At 55.6% G+C, this 17,793-nt stretch overlaps 1 protein-coding gene across 1 annotated transcript; it reads right to left on the bottom strand.

Annotated features, from left to right (window-relative positions):
• Positions 1-2,619: 2,619 nt before the first annotated feature.
• Positions 2,620-16,808, bottom strand: MFGE8 (milk fat globule EGF and factor V/VIII domain containing). The gene is made up of 9 exons (XM_081228487.1): positions 16,622-16,808; positions 13,567-13,695; positions 13,049-13,180; positions 10,657-10,838; positions 10,081-10,236; positions 9,242-9,386; positions 4,773-4,957; positions 3,490-3,645; positions 2,620-3,368 (listed from the first exon to the last, which is right to left on the bottom strand). Exons 1-9 carry the CDS (start codon positions 16,692-16,694, stop codon positions 3,231-3,233), a joined length of 1,296 nt encoding a protein of 431 aa, XP_081084613.1. The 5' UTR covers positions 16,695-16,808; the 3' UTR covers positions 2,620-3,230.
• Between the last annotated feature and the right edge of the window lie 985 nt (positions 16,809-17,793).

Genomic DNA, 17,793 nt, shown 5'->3' with positions numbered 1-17,793 from the left:
CTTGAATGAGCCCTGGGAGGAGGGGGAGCACAGGATGGGGGATGGTGATCCCAGCAGCCCACAGGGGCGGTCAGAAGCCTTTCTGACTGGTCCTCCAACAGCGGTGACCCTACCTTAGAATCCTGACATCTGTCAGCACAGCCATCAAGCAGCCACCTCCCAGGATGCCTCTGTTTGGACAGGGTGTTTTCTTTCCCCTCCAGACAAACAGGAGGCCTGGCCTGGACAGCCCCTTTGTTTCCTCAGCAGCAAAGCCTAAGGAGGTCCTTCAGCCTTGGCTAAGTGGTCACTGAACCCAGAGCCTCTTCCTAAATACACCTTGACAGCGTGTGTGTGTGTGTGTGTATGTGTGTGTGTGCATGCGCACGCACGCATTACATACCCACAGCCAGGAGCAATTCAGAGCACAAAGAGCTGTGGTGGACAAGGCTAAATTGCACAAAGTGAATGCCAGCTTGATGAGCAAAAGGGAGCCAATGAAAGTTCCTCCATAAGGAAGAGAGACCAGTCTGTGCACTGGATGCAGGACGGAATGGAGGGGGAAATAAATAGGACACGAGTTCCAATTAGGAAAGTTGCAAGCTTTTCTAACAACAATGACCAAAGTTTGTGAGGCCTCTGATGGGCCAGGCTTTACATCAGTGCTTATGTACATTCGCTCCATCAGTCTCAAGGCCATGGAGGTTCTATTATTTCCACCTTACAGATAGGGAACTGAGACCCAGAGAGATTTAAGTAAATTGCCCAAGGTCACTCAGAGCCAAGATTTGAACCCAGGTTCTCCAACTTGAGGCCCTGCACTCCCCATCACTCCACTGTATTTAAACCAGGAACAGAAAACAATCTAGACTCCTGGGAGAGGCAGGTCAACAGATGCCAGTGCTGACGGCCACATGTGTAGGGAGAGGGATGGACAGCAGAGAAGTTCAGTTTTGTAACAGCTAAGCAAGTTTAATGTCCCAGCCAGTGGCAGGGCTGGCCAGCAGGTGGAATCTCAGAGCTGGCTCTAGGGACTGCAGTCAGGAATAAAAAAGTAAATTTGTGGAGGTGATAGTGAACACTGTGGAAGTGGAAGGGGCTGCCCAGAGAGAGAAGCCAAAGACAGAAGGGGTCATGAGGGAGGGGGCCCAGGTCCAGGGTCCCAGGAAGGGGACTTTCAGAAGGCTGTGGCCAACACATCCAAGGCTGCAAAGATGAGCAGGAAGAAGGGACTGAGAGGTGGCTTAGGCAATTCCATAGTCACCTTGGATCTCCTGGTCCAGGTGGGGGGCTTGTGACACCAGCCCACCCAGCCAACCAGCCAGTGAGACTGGCCCACAGAAAACATTCAACGCCACAAAGAAAGACAAATTGACAGATGGGAGTGACACTTGGTTTCCCCTTCTGCAAGTGGGACTCCTGCATTCTAACAAGGCTCGAGCTGCAGTTACTTATTGGGGAGGCATCCAAGAGCAGAGATGCAGGGAAAAAGCTGTTTCTCCCACTGTCTGCTAAGTCCCCAGGAGAGGCCTGAACAAGTTGGGTGGTAGGAAATGCTCCCAGGAGGGAGACCTAAAGCCAGCAACCACCCAGAAAGACTGACTTCAAACCCAACCCATGCAGCTCCACAGAGGAGAGCTCTGAAACCGGAAGGAGTGAGCCAATAGACCCCCAGGGGTGGGGAGCCCCACAAACCCATTTCATTCAGAGACCACAGCCTGGGCCTTTTATTCCATCCCTGCCCAGCCAAGAAGCCCTGGCAACAGGAGCTCTTGGGGGGGAGCCACTTCCAGACTAATTTCTCTGATGAACTTCCAACAAAGCCACACCCTCCGTTTGGCAGCCACATGGCCAGATCTGCTGCCTAGAGGTGCCTATGTGTACGAAGGCATGGCTCCCAAAGTCTGTTCTGGAAAATCCATCTTGTGTCCCAAGGCGTTGAATACTAGGGTAGTTTCATATGCCCCTTCCCAGCTAGTCAGTCCCTCTTTTTTCTGCAAGCCCCACTTCCAGATCACTGGCCTGCACTGCCTCCCACTGGCCACCTCCTAATGGCCCCTGCATGGTGTGAGGGGGTGGGAGGAGAGGGGTACCCCTGGAGCTCTCCTCCCAGCCCTGGAGTGGAGTTGCCAGTGGCCTCTCAGGAACCAGGGCGCTGGGCCAGGAACGCCCCGCCCACTTGGCAGAGCCCTGGCCCCTCCCATTCCACACTGCACCCCGCCCTGGGGCTCCTACAGCTCTGAAAGCAGCCCAGGTTCACTGAGTTTCTAATAGTTTCTCCAGCCCACCGCTCCAGTTGCAGAGAAAATGGCAATTGCCGCAGGGGAAAACCAGCAGCCTCTGCCTGTCTTCCTGGCGTGGGAAGGGAGCAAAGGCATGTGTGAAGACAGCCTCTGCACAGGCCCCGCCCCGGGCACTCACCTGGCAGCAGCGATGGCCCTGGGGCTGCATGGGTCTGGAGGAGGAGAATTGAGGGGAAGAGTCCTGGCCCCTCCAGGGGGACCCCCCCCAGTAGTCTCCTCCCTCTCTATAGTCGGGCAGGTGACACAAGAATGCTGGGCCTCGGAGAGGACTCAGGGTGGGGACACCAGCCCAAGTCAAAGCCCATTTTGACGGAGCAATGATGAACCACAGCGAGAGTTCAGGGGGTGATATAAATATATTTTGGAAGCTGCCTGTGTACTCAGGGGTGAAGGACCAGCACAGAGGGTCACCCAGGGCCAGCCACCTCCTCCCCCATCTCTCCACAGACCCACCCCACCCGCCTCTGTCTCTCTCTAAGCTTCAGGAGGAGGGTCAAGAGGGGTCTCCAGGGAGATGAGGGGGAAGTGTCGGGGGGCTAGGTGGCAGCTGCAGAGTGGCAGTATCATGCCCCAGGGCTGAGGGGCAGGAGACCAGCACTCTCCAGCTTGGGGCCTCAGGGCCTATTCCTCCAGGGCCTTGGGAATGGGGGGTGTGGGAGAGGCGCTACGGAAGACCCACGCGCCCTACTTCGCCCTTCCCTGTCCATCCCAGACCTACTCAACTCCCACCGTGCCTAAGAAAATGGGATGGCATGAGGGATAGGCACCAGGGGCACGTGGTGGGGGGGAGGGAGGGAGGGAGGGAGAGACGACTGAAACCCCCGCCCCCAGGGCAGCTACAATCAGGAGGGCAGGTGGAAAAGGCAGCAGGTCCCCAGAAGGCCAGGAGAACCAGGAAAGGGGCAGGTGCCCCCTCGGCCCTTGCAGTCACTGCAGCCGGGCCTACCACTAACAGCCCAGCAGCTCCACGCGAAGGGTGATGCGGTTGTGCCAGGCCACAGGCAGGATGCGCACAAAACGAGCCAGGAAAGGCGCCTCGAACATGTTCTTCTTGTGGGAATTATTGTCCATGTTGCCAGGGAAGATCTAGAGACAGAGAGGGGGTCAGGAGGGCCCCAGAGCCAGCCTTCCTCCCCTCAGGGCCCCGGATCCCATTCGCAGGGCACCCCTGGAGTGGGGAGGGAAGGACAGCTAGACACACACTCACCTTGCTTTCCACGGCCCCCTGGTCCCTGTACTCAGTCCAGTTCACACCATCGCCACCATAGGCCACCTTGTAGGCTGCCACATATTGGATGTGGCCAAAGTCTCGGGCCCCCTGGGTGATGATGCCAGTCACTCGCTTCTGAGAGCCCAGGTCAATCTACAGGAAAAAAAAAATCCACCCCATCTTCTTTGCTTGGACCATCTCCAGTAAGGTGGGAAAAGGCAGACATACTGGGGCATACAATCTAGTTTTGGTAAAACTACTTCACTTGGTAGAGCCTCAGTTTTCCATCTATAAAATGGGCATAAATAATCCCACCTACTTTGTCAGACACTGTTAAGCACTTTGCTGCAATGAAGCTCAGATTTCAGAGCCTGGGCTCCAGCCAACTCACTGCCAACCCCTCATAGGATAGGAACAGGGACAGGGGAGGCCATAGCCTATGGGGACATGAACTCCTCCTGAGGCCCCTGCAGGGCTGTCCACAGCCTGACATTGGTCCTGAGGGACTCCAAAGGCAGGCAGCTCCTCACGGAACCCAGCCCCACAGGCTAATGTGCTTGTTGGGGCCTAGAGATGCCCCTCCTGCCCCCCAGTTCCCTGCCCATCCCAGGGAGCCTGCCAGCTGCCCCTGGGCAGGCAGTGCCAAGACCCAGGCTGCAAACCCAACTCACTGCCAACAAGCGGGTGAGCCCCAGGCAAATCCTCACCCTGCCGGGACCCAGTTTCCTCATCTATAAAATGAGTGGATGCTCTGGTTTTCCATGACTCTCCTGTGCTTCCCAATTTCAATGAAATCCAAGGGCTGTCACATGGTGTGTTCTCAGACAGCAAGTTAGAGAGCATCCTCTGAGTGCAGGCAGAGAACTCCTGAGGTGTCCCTCCTCCATCCTGCCCTGCTGTACGTGGGCTCAGCCTTATCACCTTGTGGCAGCCAATGGAGGTGGCCCTACCCCTACCCCTACCCACACACACACACACACACACACACACCCACACCCACACACACCCACACACACACACACTCACCACCTGGGGCTGGCGGCCTTGGTGGAAGCAGCACTGAGCTCCCCCACCATCCCCTCCTCTGGAGTTACAGAATCAGGAGAAAGGTGGGGATATGAGAGGAAGGAGCAAAGCGACCACAAAAAAGGCCGTGCAGAAACTCCCTCTCGGGGAGCAGAAGCCTGAGTTGGGCCAGGGTCATAGATCCAACAGCCCCACCCAAACCCACCCAACGCCAGTCTACTCCAGCCCTGCACCCCAGGGGGAGCCTGACCCACCTGCAGCCACTCAGAGGCACTGTTGGTCCGGGCGGTCCAGGCGTTGAACTTGCCCTGATTATCCAGCCGCGCATAGGAGGGATACCAGCTAAAGGCACTGAGGCCCCAGGTTTTGTAGAAGCTGGAGGCTGTGATCTGCTTGTTGGGGATGGTGTTGTCCTTCAGGCCTAGGGGTTCGGCGCATCCTGCCAACAAGGGGGGTGCTGTCACCGAGATCTGGGGTCCACAGCCTCCCAGGGGTGTGAGCATGAGGTGGTGAAGGGGAAAGAACTCTGTGGCTCCTGACCGACCTCTGGCATCCTCTTGGACAACAGAGGAAGATCCTTCCACCTTTTAGGGCCAACTGTTCTATTTGCTTACTGACAGCCCCACCCACTCCTCAGCTCAGCTCCCACCCCGCGCCCCTCACTTGCTCTGCACAGATCACCCACCGCTCTTCTCCCTCTGCACCACGGCAGGCCCTGATCCACAACCTCCACCCTGTTTCAAGGCCTGACTCATGGGACACCTCCTCCAAGAAGCCTGCCCTGACCACCTCACTTGGGTGGGACTTCTCCCTCCTCTGGACTCACAGCACTTCCTCTGTCACTCCTACAGTACAGCTGCTATTCACACCGCTGAGTCATGGGATAACCGTCAAGAGTGCTGATAACAACCATCTCACTGACTCAGTGCTGACTTAGTCATTTAATCTACCACACAAAAACCGGAACGAAGAGGATATTAGTAACCCCATTCCACAGATGAGAAAACTGAGGCTGAGAGACATTAAGCATTGTGCCCAAGTCTCTCTCTCTCTCACACACACACACACACACACACTCCTAATCACCATGTCACACTGTGACACTATCTCCACCATTCCTGCACCCACCCAGAGCCCTGAAGGCCTGCCTGGTGGTGACCCAGCGACGAGCAGGACAATATTCCTGCTCTCTAGCAGGTGGAAGCCGAAAAGTCAGAATTCCTGGGGCTCAGGAACAACCCTGTATCCCTGCCCCACAGCCCCTCCCAGAGGGCCTTCACACACTCACTACCTGGCATGCTGTCAGAGAGGCCTGGGAGGGCACCTGAGAAGCTGGCCTCGGTTTCACTCAGGCCTGCTCCAAACACTCAGGAATGTGCCAGGCTGTTCTGCACCTGCAGGCGGCCAGAACAGTTGGGAACAGGCAGGAGATAAAACTCCCAAAAGAATGATGGGCGTGTCTCACACGTGGCAGAATCACCACTGCACAACTGCCTGTCCCTTTGCAAAATTAGGAGTGGGAGAGTGGGCTTGGAAAGTCATGGCTCCAACTGGGAGCTGACTATGGTACCCAGTACTTTACCTGTCTCCCCACACGCCCGCTCCCTTGCCACTAAAGACATTTGCCTCCAGAGTGTGCTGGTGCCGACCAATCGTACCATCTCCTCGTGATGGTGGTGCACCAGGTAACCTCCACCCTGCTCCCACAAAGAGAGGCTGCTGGGCTGGGAGGTGGCTCATCCCACGGCTCCAGACCTGGAGGGCCATGAGACCCGCCCAAGGCTGGAGCATTCTGCAGAGGACGCCAAGGCATCATTTGCCCATGGTGGCCCCTTCTACAGATCATCTGCTTCCAGCAGTTCATGCCCCCATCACTTAAAGCATGTCAGACAGCCTTCCACATAAAATGCACTGGCAGGGCACCAAGCCGAGAGCAGGACTCTCAGCTCCACCACTTGCTATGTGACCCTGGGAAGTCCCTCCCCTCTCTGGTCCTCAGACTCCCCATCTATAAAATGAGGTACCAGAGCAGTGCTTCTCAAAGATCACCTGGGGACCTTGTTAATATGAGGATTCTGTCTCAGAAAGTCAAGGGTGGGGCTGGGAGTTTGCATTTCTACAAGCTCCCAGGTGATGCTCATCCTGCTGGTCCATGGAGCTCACTTTAGTAGAAGGCTCTAATCTGCCCAGTCCATTGACTCCACCACCCTGATCCAAGCCACCTTATCTTCCCCCATGTCTCTTCCCTCACTCACAATGGCCCTCTGCCCCCATTCTCCCTATACAGCCTCAGGGATCTCTTCTAGACCCAACTCTAATCGTGTCCTATTAGCACTCCCTCCACAATGGCTGCCCCTTGTTCTCAGGATAAAAACCTGAATCCTTAAAATGGTCTACGTGGCCCCTGCCTGGTCCATCTCTGCCCACCTCTCCAGCCTCATCACCCACCAAGCTACCCCTCATTCTCTAGGTTCCAGCTCCATTGGCCTCCCTTCTATCCAGGGCCTTCGCATGTGTCAATTCCTTGCCTGGGATGCCCTTTCCAAGTTCTTCACACGGCTTGATCTCCATCATTCAAGCCTCTACTCAAACGCCATCCCAACACAGCAGTCCCCATGCCGCTCCCTCTCTTCACCCCAAGTCACCCTCATCACATCTCCCTCTAATGTTTCCTTCATAGTTCTTGCTGCTATCTGACCTTTCTTTTATTTGCTCCTTGTCTCACATCAGCCTCCCTCATTAGAATGCAATTTCCATGAGGTCAGGGATCTCACCTATATTGCTCCCTAGAGCCAGGCACTCAGAAGGAGCTTAATAAATATCTTAATAAATGTCTACGGAGTTAAATAACTAATCAATTCACCAAGGACACCTTGCCTGCTGGTGAAGAGGAATCCTGGTGCAGGCCATGCCCAGAAATGCCCAGACCTCAGCCCCACGCATGTGCACATAGGCACACACCAACACTCTCTCCAGGTGACTGGAATGCCTACAAGGGAAAGGAGATGGTCCAGTCCTTGAGGGAAGTAGACAGAAAAACTTCACTTCCTCAGCTCACCAGATTTACCCTCTCTTGGCCTTGGAGGTAACTGGCTGTGACAGGCCTAGGCCGGCAATTAGCCAAAGGCTTCAGACTATGACAGTGAGTAGTGAGGGACTCCAGGGAGAGGAGCCCAGGGTGGGGGGGTGCCCAGAACTGTCTATGTCCTTTACCAATTGCCTGAATTTCCTTTTAGCAAAAGGCAAAGTCTTTAACTCCCCACTTAAAACAGTTAGGTTTGGGGGACTTCCCTGGTGGTCCAGTGGTTAAGACTCCACGCTCCCCATGCAGGGGGCCTGGATTCGATCCCTGGTCGGGGAACTAGATCCCACATGCATGCTGCAACTAAGGATCCCACATGCCACAACTAAGACCTGGCGCAGCCTAAATAAATAAATATTAAAAAAAAAAAAAGAACAATTAGGCTCAAAAAGCAGTGACCCTGGGAGCAAGAATATGCTGGCTCAAGTTCATACTTTAAAAAAAGACTAAACCCAGACAGTCACTGAACTGAGCTCTGAGTGGTATTGGGCAGTAACTAAAACGGGATAACAGAAAGAGGTGCCACAGAGGGTGGAAGGGGGAGCAGAGGGTGGGTCTTGGGTTAAGACGAGAAAGACAGAGAGCCACCTCTGCTCTGCAGCTCTGCCTAGTGAGCCCTACAGTTCTGCCGGTGGCCAGCAGGTGGCACTGTGGCTGCAAAAAGAGGGAAATATCCAGACCTCAGAGAAGGCAAGGGCTGGGCTGAGCTAGGCAGAGACAAGGCCCTCAGCCCAACCTCTGCACCCTGATCTCTCCAGTGGTGAGATTTTTTATGACTCGGCAGAAACCTATCCCCTTCTGGTCCCCCATCCCTCCATCTGAGAATCTCTCCAGAAAGAGCAACAAGAATCACCATCCCCAGGGGACTTCCCTGGAGGTCCAGTGGTTAAGACTTCATCTTCCAATGCAGGGGGTGCAGGTTCAATCCTTGGTCAGGGAGCTAAGATCCCATATGCTTCTCAGCCAAAAAACCAAAACATAAAACAGAAGCAATATTGTAACAAAATCAATAAAAACTTTAAAAATTGTCCTCATCAAAAAAAATCTTTAAAAAAAAGCACCATCTCCAGCCCTATGACCCTAGAAGTCCCCATGTTTCTCTTGAATGCAGGCTACAGGTTTGGGGGAAGAAACAGTGGATGGGTAGGTGTCAGAAGCCCAGGGATTCAGACCAACTTTTAATACCTACCAGCTGTGTGTCCCTAATAAACAATTTATCTGGGCCTCATTTTCCTCATTCATTCATTCACTCACTCATCCATCAATATTTACTGAGTGCCTATGAGCCAAGCTCTGTTCTAGGCATTGGGAATGTAGCAGTGAACAAAACAAACTCCTTGCCCTCGTGGAACTGACATCTGCAAAACAGAACTAACGCTACATGTTCTAGAAGCTCAAGGAACCAATCAGAGTAAGTGAAAATATTTTGAAAATTGAAGTGGTGTCTTTTTTCCTCTACCAACCAGCAAAGAGAAAACACCTGGGCAGGACTGCTGATGGCCAGGTGATCCCTCTTGTGGCCATCTCCTGTGACAGCCCAGGTTCCTGGGCCTTGCTGCCACCCTACTCTGCTCAGCTTGGCTGAGAAAAGAGGGGGCAGGGAAAGCCATCTCCGAGGATTACAGAGCCTCCAGCACTCACCATTCAACTCACAGCCAAGGAGCTCAAAGCGAAGGGTGCAGCCCCGGTGGCAGATCACGGGCACCAGTCTCACATACTGCACCTCCAGAGGGGTTTCAAACAGGTTGACCTTCAGGCCGTTGTTGTCCACATTACCCATAAATATCTAGGAGGGAAGAGGCAGATTGGAGGAGTGGGTCAGTGTGGGCAGTCCCACTTCCTGGGGTGGTCTCCCCTTCCTCTTTGGGCCTGGAGGCAGAGGTGGGCTTAGCAGAGCCAGGAGGGGCTCAGCCCTTCCTCTGGCCACCTCACAGCCCTCAACACAGATTCCCCTTTTCAGATCTTCCTTGGTCACCATGGGGCCTGGGCATAAACCCCTGTCTTTCGCACAGGGCCACCTATGATCTATAGGGTGCCTCTGTGCAAATTAGGAAAAGGTACTCCTTTCTCAAAAGACTTTTTTATAACAACTTTCCCACAGATGGAAGTACACAAACATGACGTGAATGGTGCTGACTTAGTAATGACACCCTTGAGCAGTATACAACCTGTATGACTGTACATGGTATCCCTAACGGCTCTGAATGCATCCCATATCCACCACTACCGCCACCCTCAACAAGTCACTGAACCTTTTTGAGTCTCACTATTCTTATCTATAAAGTGGGGCTATTACTTTTAACCACAGAGCACGGGCACAATCTGGGTTTCCCAAATTCTTCAAACCAAGATACACCTGAAAACCCACCTCATGGCCAATCACCCAGGGCACCCTCACCTCACTGGGGGCCCTCAAACAGCGCTGGGGCCCCAGGGGTTGCTGACCACAGCCCTTCTTTAGGGCTCACAACAAACCTCACCTTATCTCCTGACTCCCCTGCACCCTGGATGAACTGGAACTTGCGCCCATTGGTGCTGTAGGCCACCTTGAAAGTCTTCAGATACTCGGCACTGCCTGCGCGGCTAGCACCCTGAGTCACCACGCCCGTCACCTGCATCTTCCGCATCAGGTTCACCTGGACCAGGACAGGAAGGACAGAACCCCTATCTCCCAGGTTCTTTTCACCCCCATCACTGCCCCAGCCCAGAAGGAGAACAACCCAAGCAGGACAAATAAGGGCGGCTTTCTCATCTGGCCCTCTCCAGGCTTTGGGCCCAGTGCTCTGGGAAGCACACAGGGACAAGCTTCCAGAGGCCTCGTACAGTGCAAAGAGCCCCTCTACAGCCTAGTGTTCACTCCCCCTCATCCTGCCCACGCACTCCAGGCCCTCCAAAGCTGCCCTCTACTTAAAGATACTTCACCCGTGGGAACCTGCTACCATGCTACCTGGACCCCGGTTATGAACCCTCCCGTGGTGACCCCCAAATGCAAGCGCACTCATCCCACCTTCTCCATTCCCATCACTCTACGCACCCCTGAGCCGTCCCTTCCATACCTGGATCCAGGGGCTTCTGTCGTAGTTGCTGGATGTCCACGCGTTGACGATGCCCGTGAGGTGCAGGCGGGCCAGATACGGGGCCCAGCGCTGCAAACCCATGAAACCCAAGTGCATGGACGAGGCGGAGATCTGGGAGTCGGCAATAGCGCCCGTCTCCATGCCCAGCGGCGAGGTGCAGACTGAGGGGGGAGGGGGCAGTCAGAGGGCCACCCAAGCAGGCGGGGCCCAGAGGACACAAGAACAAGACAGTGTGGCCTCTGCCAGGGACCCAGAGCAGAGACCATGAAGGGACAATGAGGGCCAAGGAGGAGGTACCAAGACAAGGTGCACAGTGAGGAAGAGAGGGGCCGGGCAGAGTCACTGGGGATTGGGACCCTGGGCTGCCAGAAGGTTCTAGGGCAGGCAGGCACTCATGGTATTGCCATGACTGGCAGCTGGTGTCCCCCACCAGGCTGCAGGAGGTGGTCTCGTTTTTACAGGATATGGAGCAGCAATTATTCGAGGGGGGTGGTGGGCTGCTGAGCGAATAGCAGCATGGCCTCCTCTTCCTTCATGCCCCCGCCCCATCAGGAGGACCGCCACACCCAGCCCGGTCCCTGGCTCCCCCAGGAGGATGGCTTCGGAAGAAGCGACGCCTCAGACAGCAGTGAACAGTACTCGTACTGCACATAAAGCAAGAAGCACATCTGCCTGGAGTTTTCTAGAATCCCACTGGCAGGAGTTTTCTGGATGGGGTATGAGTGCCATTCTGTTTGCCCTCATACCCTTTGCCCCTTCTAGCTACTGGTCCTGACCCAGACATCTGGGAAGCTGTCCCTGGCCAAGCGATGTGGTCCTTGGGGGCTGAGCCTGTGTGCCTGGGGCTCAGCTCCCAAGCAGAGAACCCGGGACAGATCCACTCATATTCCAACACCCCAGGCTCACGCCGAGCTCGGTGTCTGACATTCTCGCAGGGAGAGTGAGGCACAAGGGAGGCCATACACTGAGATCAGAGCCGGCCACTGGCTGAGCAGAGACCTGAACCCAGGTCTACTCTGCTCTGTCCTCACAGCCCCCATGCCCACACCCAGAGGGCCCCAAACGTGCATTCTTTGGGCCTGTGGGGTCCTGGTGGGCTCCAAGGAAACACACCATGTAACAGATAAGGAGGGGCTGCAAAGGTCTCTCTGGGAGTGTTCCTCCAGCTTTGTGGTCGCCACCTGCCTTCTGCCCCAGGTGCTGCCATATCCAGCCTGGGACAGACCCCAGGCCGAGAAGCAGAAGGAGGCTAGATGAGTAATCCCCACTCAGGTACACCCAGGGTTACCTGGGCTCCCAGCACGGTAATTAGTGGGCCCACCTGGCCCCACCCAGGGCTCCATCGGCTTTGGTGGCCCCGCCCCCCCGCATTCCTCCACCCAGTATCTCAGACACATCGGCCTCAGCCCAGGGCCCAGGGCCCAGGCCCTCGGGGCTGTCTCCTCTAAGATGAAGGGCATCACAGGCACTTCATCTGCTCTCCCCCAGGAGCCAGCTCCCACAGGGCTGGCCCTGCCCTCCCTCCTCCTCCTGGAGCCCAGCCCCACATCTGCCTACAGCAGGACCGCCTGCCCCCTGCCCGCAGTGCTCAGTGACAGACCCACCGGACTGCAGACGTCTGGCACCACCACCCCTACTTCCCCTACCCCTGCGCCTAGACATGGCCTCGCCCACCCCACGGCAGGTGAGGAAGAGTCCTGGTCTTTGGGAGGGACCCCAGCCAGGCCAGGAGGGAGATGGCGTGCACAGACAACGCTGGCCAGGTCTGCCGGGTACCCGCCCAGCGCCGTTCAGTGGCCGCGTGGATGACCAAGCAGGCCAGGCGGGTCAGCCCCTCTGCACACGCAGGGCCTCTGAGCGCCTGACCGTGAGGGGATGACCCAGCCTGCCCAGGCCTCTCCCTCTTCCCAGAGCTCTGTGATGAAGCCAGAGGTCAAACCTGGGCCAGAACTGGCAGATCCTGAGGCTCAAACCTTATTAACTAACCTCCTGGGCCCCAAAAGATTAAGAATCTGTTGGTTTTCCCCTCTTGGTAGAAAAATGCCAAGACTTTACCCTAATGCTGTGTGTCTGGCTCATGGTGACAGAAAATAACACTCCCACGACCTCTGGGGTTACCACCAACCCTCACTTCCCTGCAGGGACATCAGGCCTGGCCTGCAGTCCCAGGAGAGAGGGCCAGGCAGGAAGAAGCCTGGGGAGGGACAACAGGGTCCCCCGCCCCTCCCCCCGCACACCACCCCAGCCTAACTGAGGCTCTGTCCCCTGCCTCAATGCACCCTGACGCAGGAATAAGGCCAGCACACTGCCTGGGCTGCCAGGACCGTGGCTCAGGGTCTGCCCCCTGGAACAGGCACCCCCAGATACTCACCGATCTCACAGTGGATGCCTGTGTAGCCATGAGGGCACTTGCAGATGTAATGGGTGAAGACATCCCCTCGGTGGAAGTCGTCAATCACCTGGCATTCAGCATCATTGTGGCAGGGATTTGGGAAACAGGGACCTGGGGAGAGGGAGGCAGGTGAGATGGGCAGGTGATCAGGAAGGAGCTGGGGACAGGCAGCAGCAGATGGGCCAAGCCCGAAAGGACCCTCCACCCAAACTCGGCCCACTGCCCACCTCCCCCAACCATCTCGTCCCTCCCCCTTCCCAATCTGCCCGATGGGGCCTGGGCCAGCCTGGAGCCAAGAAGGGTCACAGGTAGGTGAGTCAGCCCAAGTGAAGGAAGCACCCAGCTTTCCAAGTGGCCTGGGAGTTTCCAGGGAAAAGCTGGCAGGCAACAGGAGGGGTGCTGGGGACCAGTGTCCACTTCGGGAGGAGCTCAGCCCAGCAGCCTGGGCTGCAACTGGGAGCCAGTGGGAAGCGGCAGGTATAGCCCAGGGCGGGTACCTCTCTCAGTCTCGTTGCATATAAGGCCCGTGAAGCCTTCAGGGCAGAGGCAGTGGAAGGGGGGTTTTCTGTCCTGGTCCAACAAGCAGGTCCCACCATTCAAGCACTGGCTGGAGTCACAGAAGTCACCTGCAATGACAGTTCTGAGTCAGGAACAAGTCGTTCACTGAGTAAATATCTGGGGGGCCAACTACCATGTACGTCCTGGGCCCCTGAGACAGAGAAATCAAATGCAGTCTAGGCCTCAAGAAGCCAGAGGAAAGAGGCAGACAAGTCACGACGTAATGAAGAGGGACCATGAGCTCTGACAGAAGGCTGCATGAGGGGCCAGCAGAGGATGGTTTCTGCCAGGGAGCAGGAAGTTTCAGAGGTGGGGACATTTGAGCTAGTTTAAAAGTCAGAGAGGGGCTTCCCTGGTGGCGCAGTGGTTGAGAGTCCGCCTGCCCATGCAGGGGACGCGGATTCGTGCCCCGGTCTGGGAAGATCCCACATGCCGTGGAGCAGCTGGGCCCGTGAGCCATGGCCGCTGAGCCTGTGCGTCCGGAGCCTGTTCTCCACAGCGGGAGAGGCCACAACAGTGAGAGGCCCGCGTACCGCCAAAAAAAAAAAAAAAAAAAAGTCAGAGAGGGAGGGACTTCCCATCCAGTGGTTAAGACTCTGTGCCTCCAATGCAGGAGGCACAGGTTCGATCTCTGGTCAGGGAACTAAGATCCCACGTGCCCTGTGGCATGGCCAAAAAAAAAAAAAAAAAAAGTCAGACTGGGAGGTTGTCGGGCTGGGGAATGAGGAAAGAACTTTCTTCAGAAAAGCAGAAGCACAGAGGACATGGTATGCTGGAGAACACTAAGACATCGCTGAAAAGGGAGACTGGTAGGGACTCAAGAATGACAAGTTTAGACTTTTCATCCTGCAGAACAAGGGTTCTTAACCTTCCTTTAGTCTCCCCACCATTGTCCACCAGGAAAAAAAAATCAGAGATTCTCAAGCATGAGGTGGGAGTGGGGAAGCCATTTCTTAGTTGGGGATGGAGAATGTCAAGCAAAGGGCATCTGCAGAGATGTGGATGCGCTGCCCAGGGTGGGGAGGCATCCTGTAGCTACACAAAGATCCCTCTGGCTCTGTGTGGAACTATGCCGGGAGCAGGTGAGGTAGGAAACCAGGAGAGCATCAAGGAGGCTGTCACAGGCCTCCTGGTAAGACAGGAAGTCAGGCGAAGGGGTGAGGAAGAAGGACAGATTTGAGAAAAACTGGACAACGACTAGAGGTGGGAAGAGGGCTAGACAGGACATCACAGCTTCTGGCTGGGGGCCTGGCTGACAGATGTGCACTGTTAGCCTGTACCCAATCCCTTGACTCGAGTGAACTTCAGCCCACTAGGTCAGCCAGGCCTGCGGAGCACCTTCTAGCTGACCTTAGCATCCCAGAAGGGCTGCCTCAGACCCCACACCCAAACCCGTCATTTGGGGTAAAACATGAGACATCTTTTCTCCTCCCTGCAGAGTCAAGTCATCCCAGGCTGGAGGCCCTCCTGAGATCTCAAAGCCCCAGAGACCTGGGCCGGGGCTCCAGAGAAGGGAACACTGTTAATGAGTGAGGGAGGCCTCAGAGTTCCACCTCAGCGTGGGCCTCAGGAGCTTAAGGCGGCTCCCAATGAGCTATTAGTCATTGGCTTTAAATAGCAGGTTAATCCCCTCCCTGACCTGACAGGAGGTGGGCACTGCCACGGCAGAGGCTTGAGAATGGCCAGAGCCCTGGGCTCCCGACCAGGCAAGGTCCAACTCCCCTCTCTCCCCCTCCCAAAGTGCCCTCTCCCTGTACTGCTCCAGGGCAAAGCAGGAGTGGGAAAACGGGAAAGGGAAAGGTCTCCCCTACCTGGCAGGCCCTTGACTGACTCACCTGCGCACTGCAGCTGTGGTACTTCCCCCTTCCCACAAAGCCAGGTCACCCTCCACAAAACCGCCTTTGGGATTTCAGGGTCCTACCCTCTTTGGGAGATTTCCCCAGGGACATTTTGCCAGGGCTCAAGCTCTGGGGCCAGAGAGGAGTGGCAAGGGACTTTTAAGACCCAGCCAGCTCTCCATGTCTCGGGGGAGCTTGGAGTGGCCTTAGGCTTCCACTCCTGGCCTGGGGGTCAGACTGGCACCGGATGGCACAGCCAGGGTTCATCTGGGATCCACCCCCGCCCAACTTACTTCAGCCAATCCTATTTCTATGAGAAAATGATGGAGGGGGTGCCTGAAGAGTCTTTGTCATCTCCCCCCCACCCCGTGGGCACCCTTTCCTCAGCCCACTGTGAAGCGAATAGGGCATCCCCATGACCACCCTGCTGGAGGCCCAGCTGCCAGCAGGATGCGTCCTAGGCGGGGGGAGGAGGACCAAGGAAGATAAAGCAGCAGCCCAAGGCCGCAGGGGTGGGGGGTAGTCAGGAGCCGCCACCTCAGGAGGGAGCCCTTTTCCAAGTCCCTCCCCAGGCTCCTTGCCCCCTCTTGGGTCCCAGCTGGAGGCCCTTCCATTCCACCGACTCCCCAGCCCTTCGCTTATCTGACCAGACACCTACTTTTAAACAGAGGATAAAATTCCAGTGAACTGACCAGCCGCCAGGGCTGGGAAGGGAGTTACCAGGGAAAGTTGGCTGGAGAAGACTTATCAATACAAGAGTCCTAGAAACTTCCTGGTGGAAGGAGCGCGCGAGTCATACACAGTTCAATGGCCTCATTTTACAGATGGGAAAAGAGAGGCCCAACACAGCGGATTCCTTTGTTCTGTGTAAGCCATATCCCTGGGGGAGGCTGGGCTGTCACCCAGTGTCCCGAGTCCCCGCCCAGCGCTCAAGCCTCTATCACTGGCCAAAAGCCCTCCGGCGTGGAGACAGCAGGAGAGGCCGAGAGCATCCCCGCCTCCCTCCCGGGCGCAGCCGGAGAGGTCGCCCCTCCGCTAGGCGCCGGCTCTTTGACCAAGTTTGTAAACAGTGGAAGTAGAGGGAGGGCGCGGCGGCGAACTTCCGAGCGGCGCGGAGAGGAGGGGCGAGGGCGAGAGGGCGGCGCGATCGACTCACCGGAGAAGGCGAAGAGTCCCGAGGCGCAGAGGAGCGCGCCGCAGAGCGCGGCCAGCAGACGGGGACACGGCATGGTGTGGAGATGCGGGCCCGAGACCCGGCCCTTGGGCTGTTCAGACCCGCCGGTTCTCACTCCTTCTCTTGGACGGGAATAAATCAGGCAGCGCAGCACCTCCCACTGGGCCACGTGCTCCGCCCAGGCCCGCCAGAGGCGGACTCGGGGCGGGGCTCCGCGGCTGGGAGGGGATTGGGGGGAACCGAGGGCTCCGCGGCCACCCACTCCAGCTCCGGCCACGCCCGGCATCCCGCGTGGTGTTGGTGACCAGGCCCTGAGTCCTGAGTCGACTGGGCTAGAAAGGGCTCAGAAGGAGTTGTTTGTTTTTTGCTTTTTGATTTTTTAACTGTTGGCTTCAGAAAATATGCTAAACCTTATTCATAATAAGAAAAACGCAAATTACGAGTACCATGTTTCAGTTATCAGATTGGCAAGTATCAGATTATTAGCGCACTGTTAGTGCGAGGCTACGGGAACAGGCTCAAGGGAGAAAATGTAAACTGGTTCAAGTTATCAAGAGAGCTGTGTGGTAGTATCTATGAAAATGACAAATGCTGAGACAGTAAGACCTAGCAATTCCACTTATAGGAATTCACTCTACCAAAACTCACACGTATAAAGTGACATATACACAATGATATCATAGTATATCATAGCAGCATCCTTTGAAATGGTAAGAGACTAAAAAAAAAAAGGAATCAGCATACTTTTTCTGTAAAGGGCCACATAGAAAATACTTGAGGATTTTCAGGCCATAAAGTCTCTGGGGCAACTATTCACCTCTGCCCTTGTAGCAGGAAAGCACCTCAATATTCCAGGAAATGAGCATAGTGGTTGCTAAAGGGGAAGGTAAGCAGGGTGTCAGGGTGGGAAGAGACTTGCTTGTCATGGTTGACTTTTTCCTAAATGATTCTCTTTTATCATGTGCAGGTATTACCTATTTACAAAAAATAATAAGAATAATTTTAATAATAGTGTTCTAGTCAGACTAGACACAGGAAAAAAAAAAAAGCAGCCAGATATCTCCCCTACCAGGTATGCTGATACCTAAGTTGGGATTAGAGTCAGACATAGCTACTGGCAGGAGACCCTTCTTAAAACTATTCAGAAGGAAAAT

This window comes from Mesoplodon bidens, assembly GCF_964165515.1.
Source record: "Mesoplodon bidens genome assembly, chromosome: 3".
NCBI classification, from domain to species: Eukaryota; Metazoa; Chordata; class Mammalia; order Artiodactyla; family Ziphiidae; genus Mesoplodon; species Mesoplodon bidens.
This window is presented reverse-complemented; position numbering and strand designations above follow the sequence as displayed.

Coding starts and splice junctions, on each gene's coding strand:
- MFGE8 (XM_081228487.1), bottom strand. CDS start 16,694: ATGCCGTGTCCCCGTCTGCTGGCCGCGCTCTGCGGCGCGCTCCTCTGC. Junction 13,181..13,566: donor ATGCAACGAGACTGAGAGAG/GTACCCGCCCTG, acceptor CCCTCTCCCCAG/GTCCCTGTTTCCCAAATCCC. Junction 9,387..10,080: donor CAGGGGAGTCAGGAGATAAG/GTGAGGTTTGTT, acceptor CTTCCCTCCTAG/ATATTTATGGGTAATGTGGA.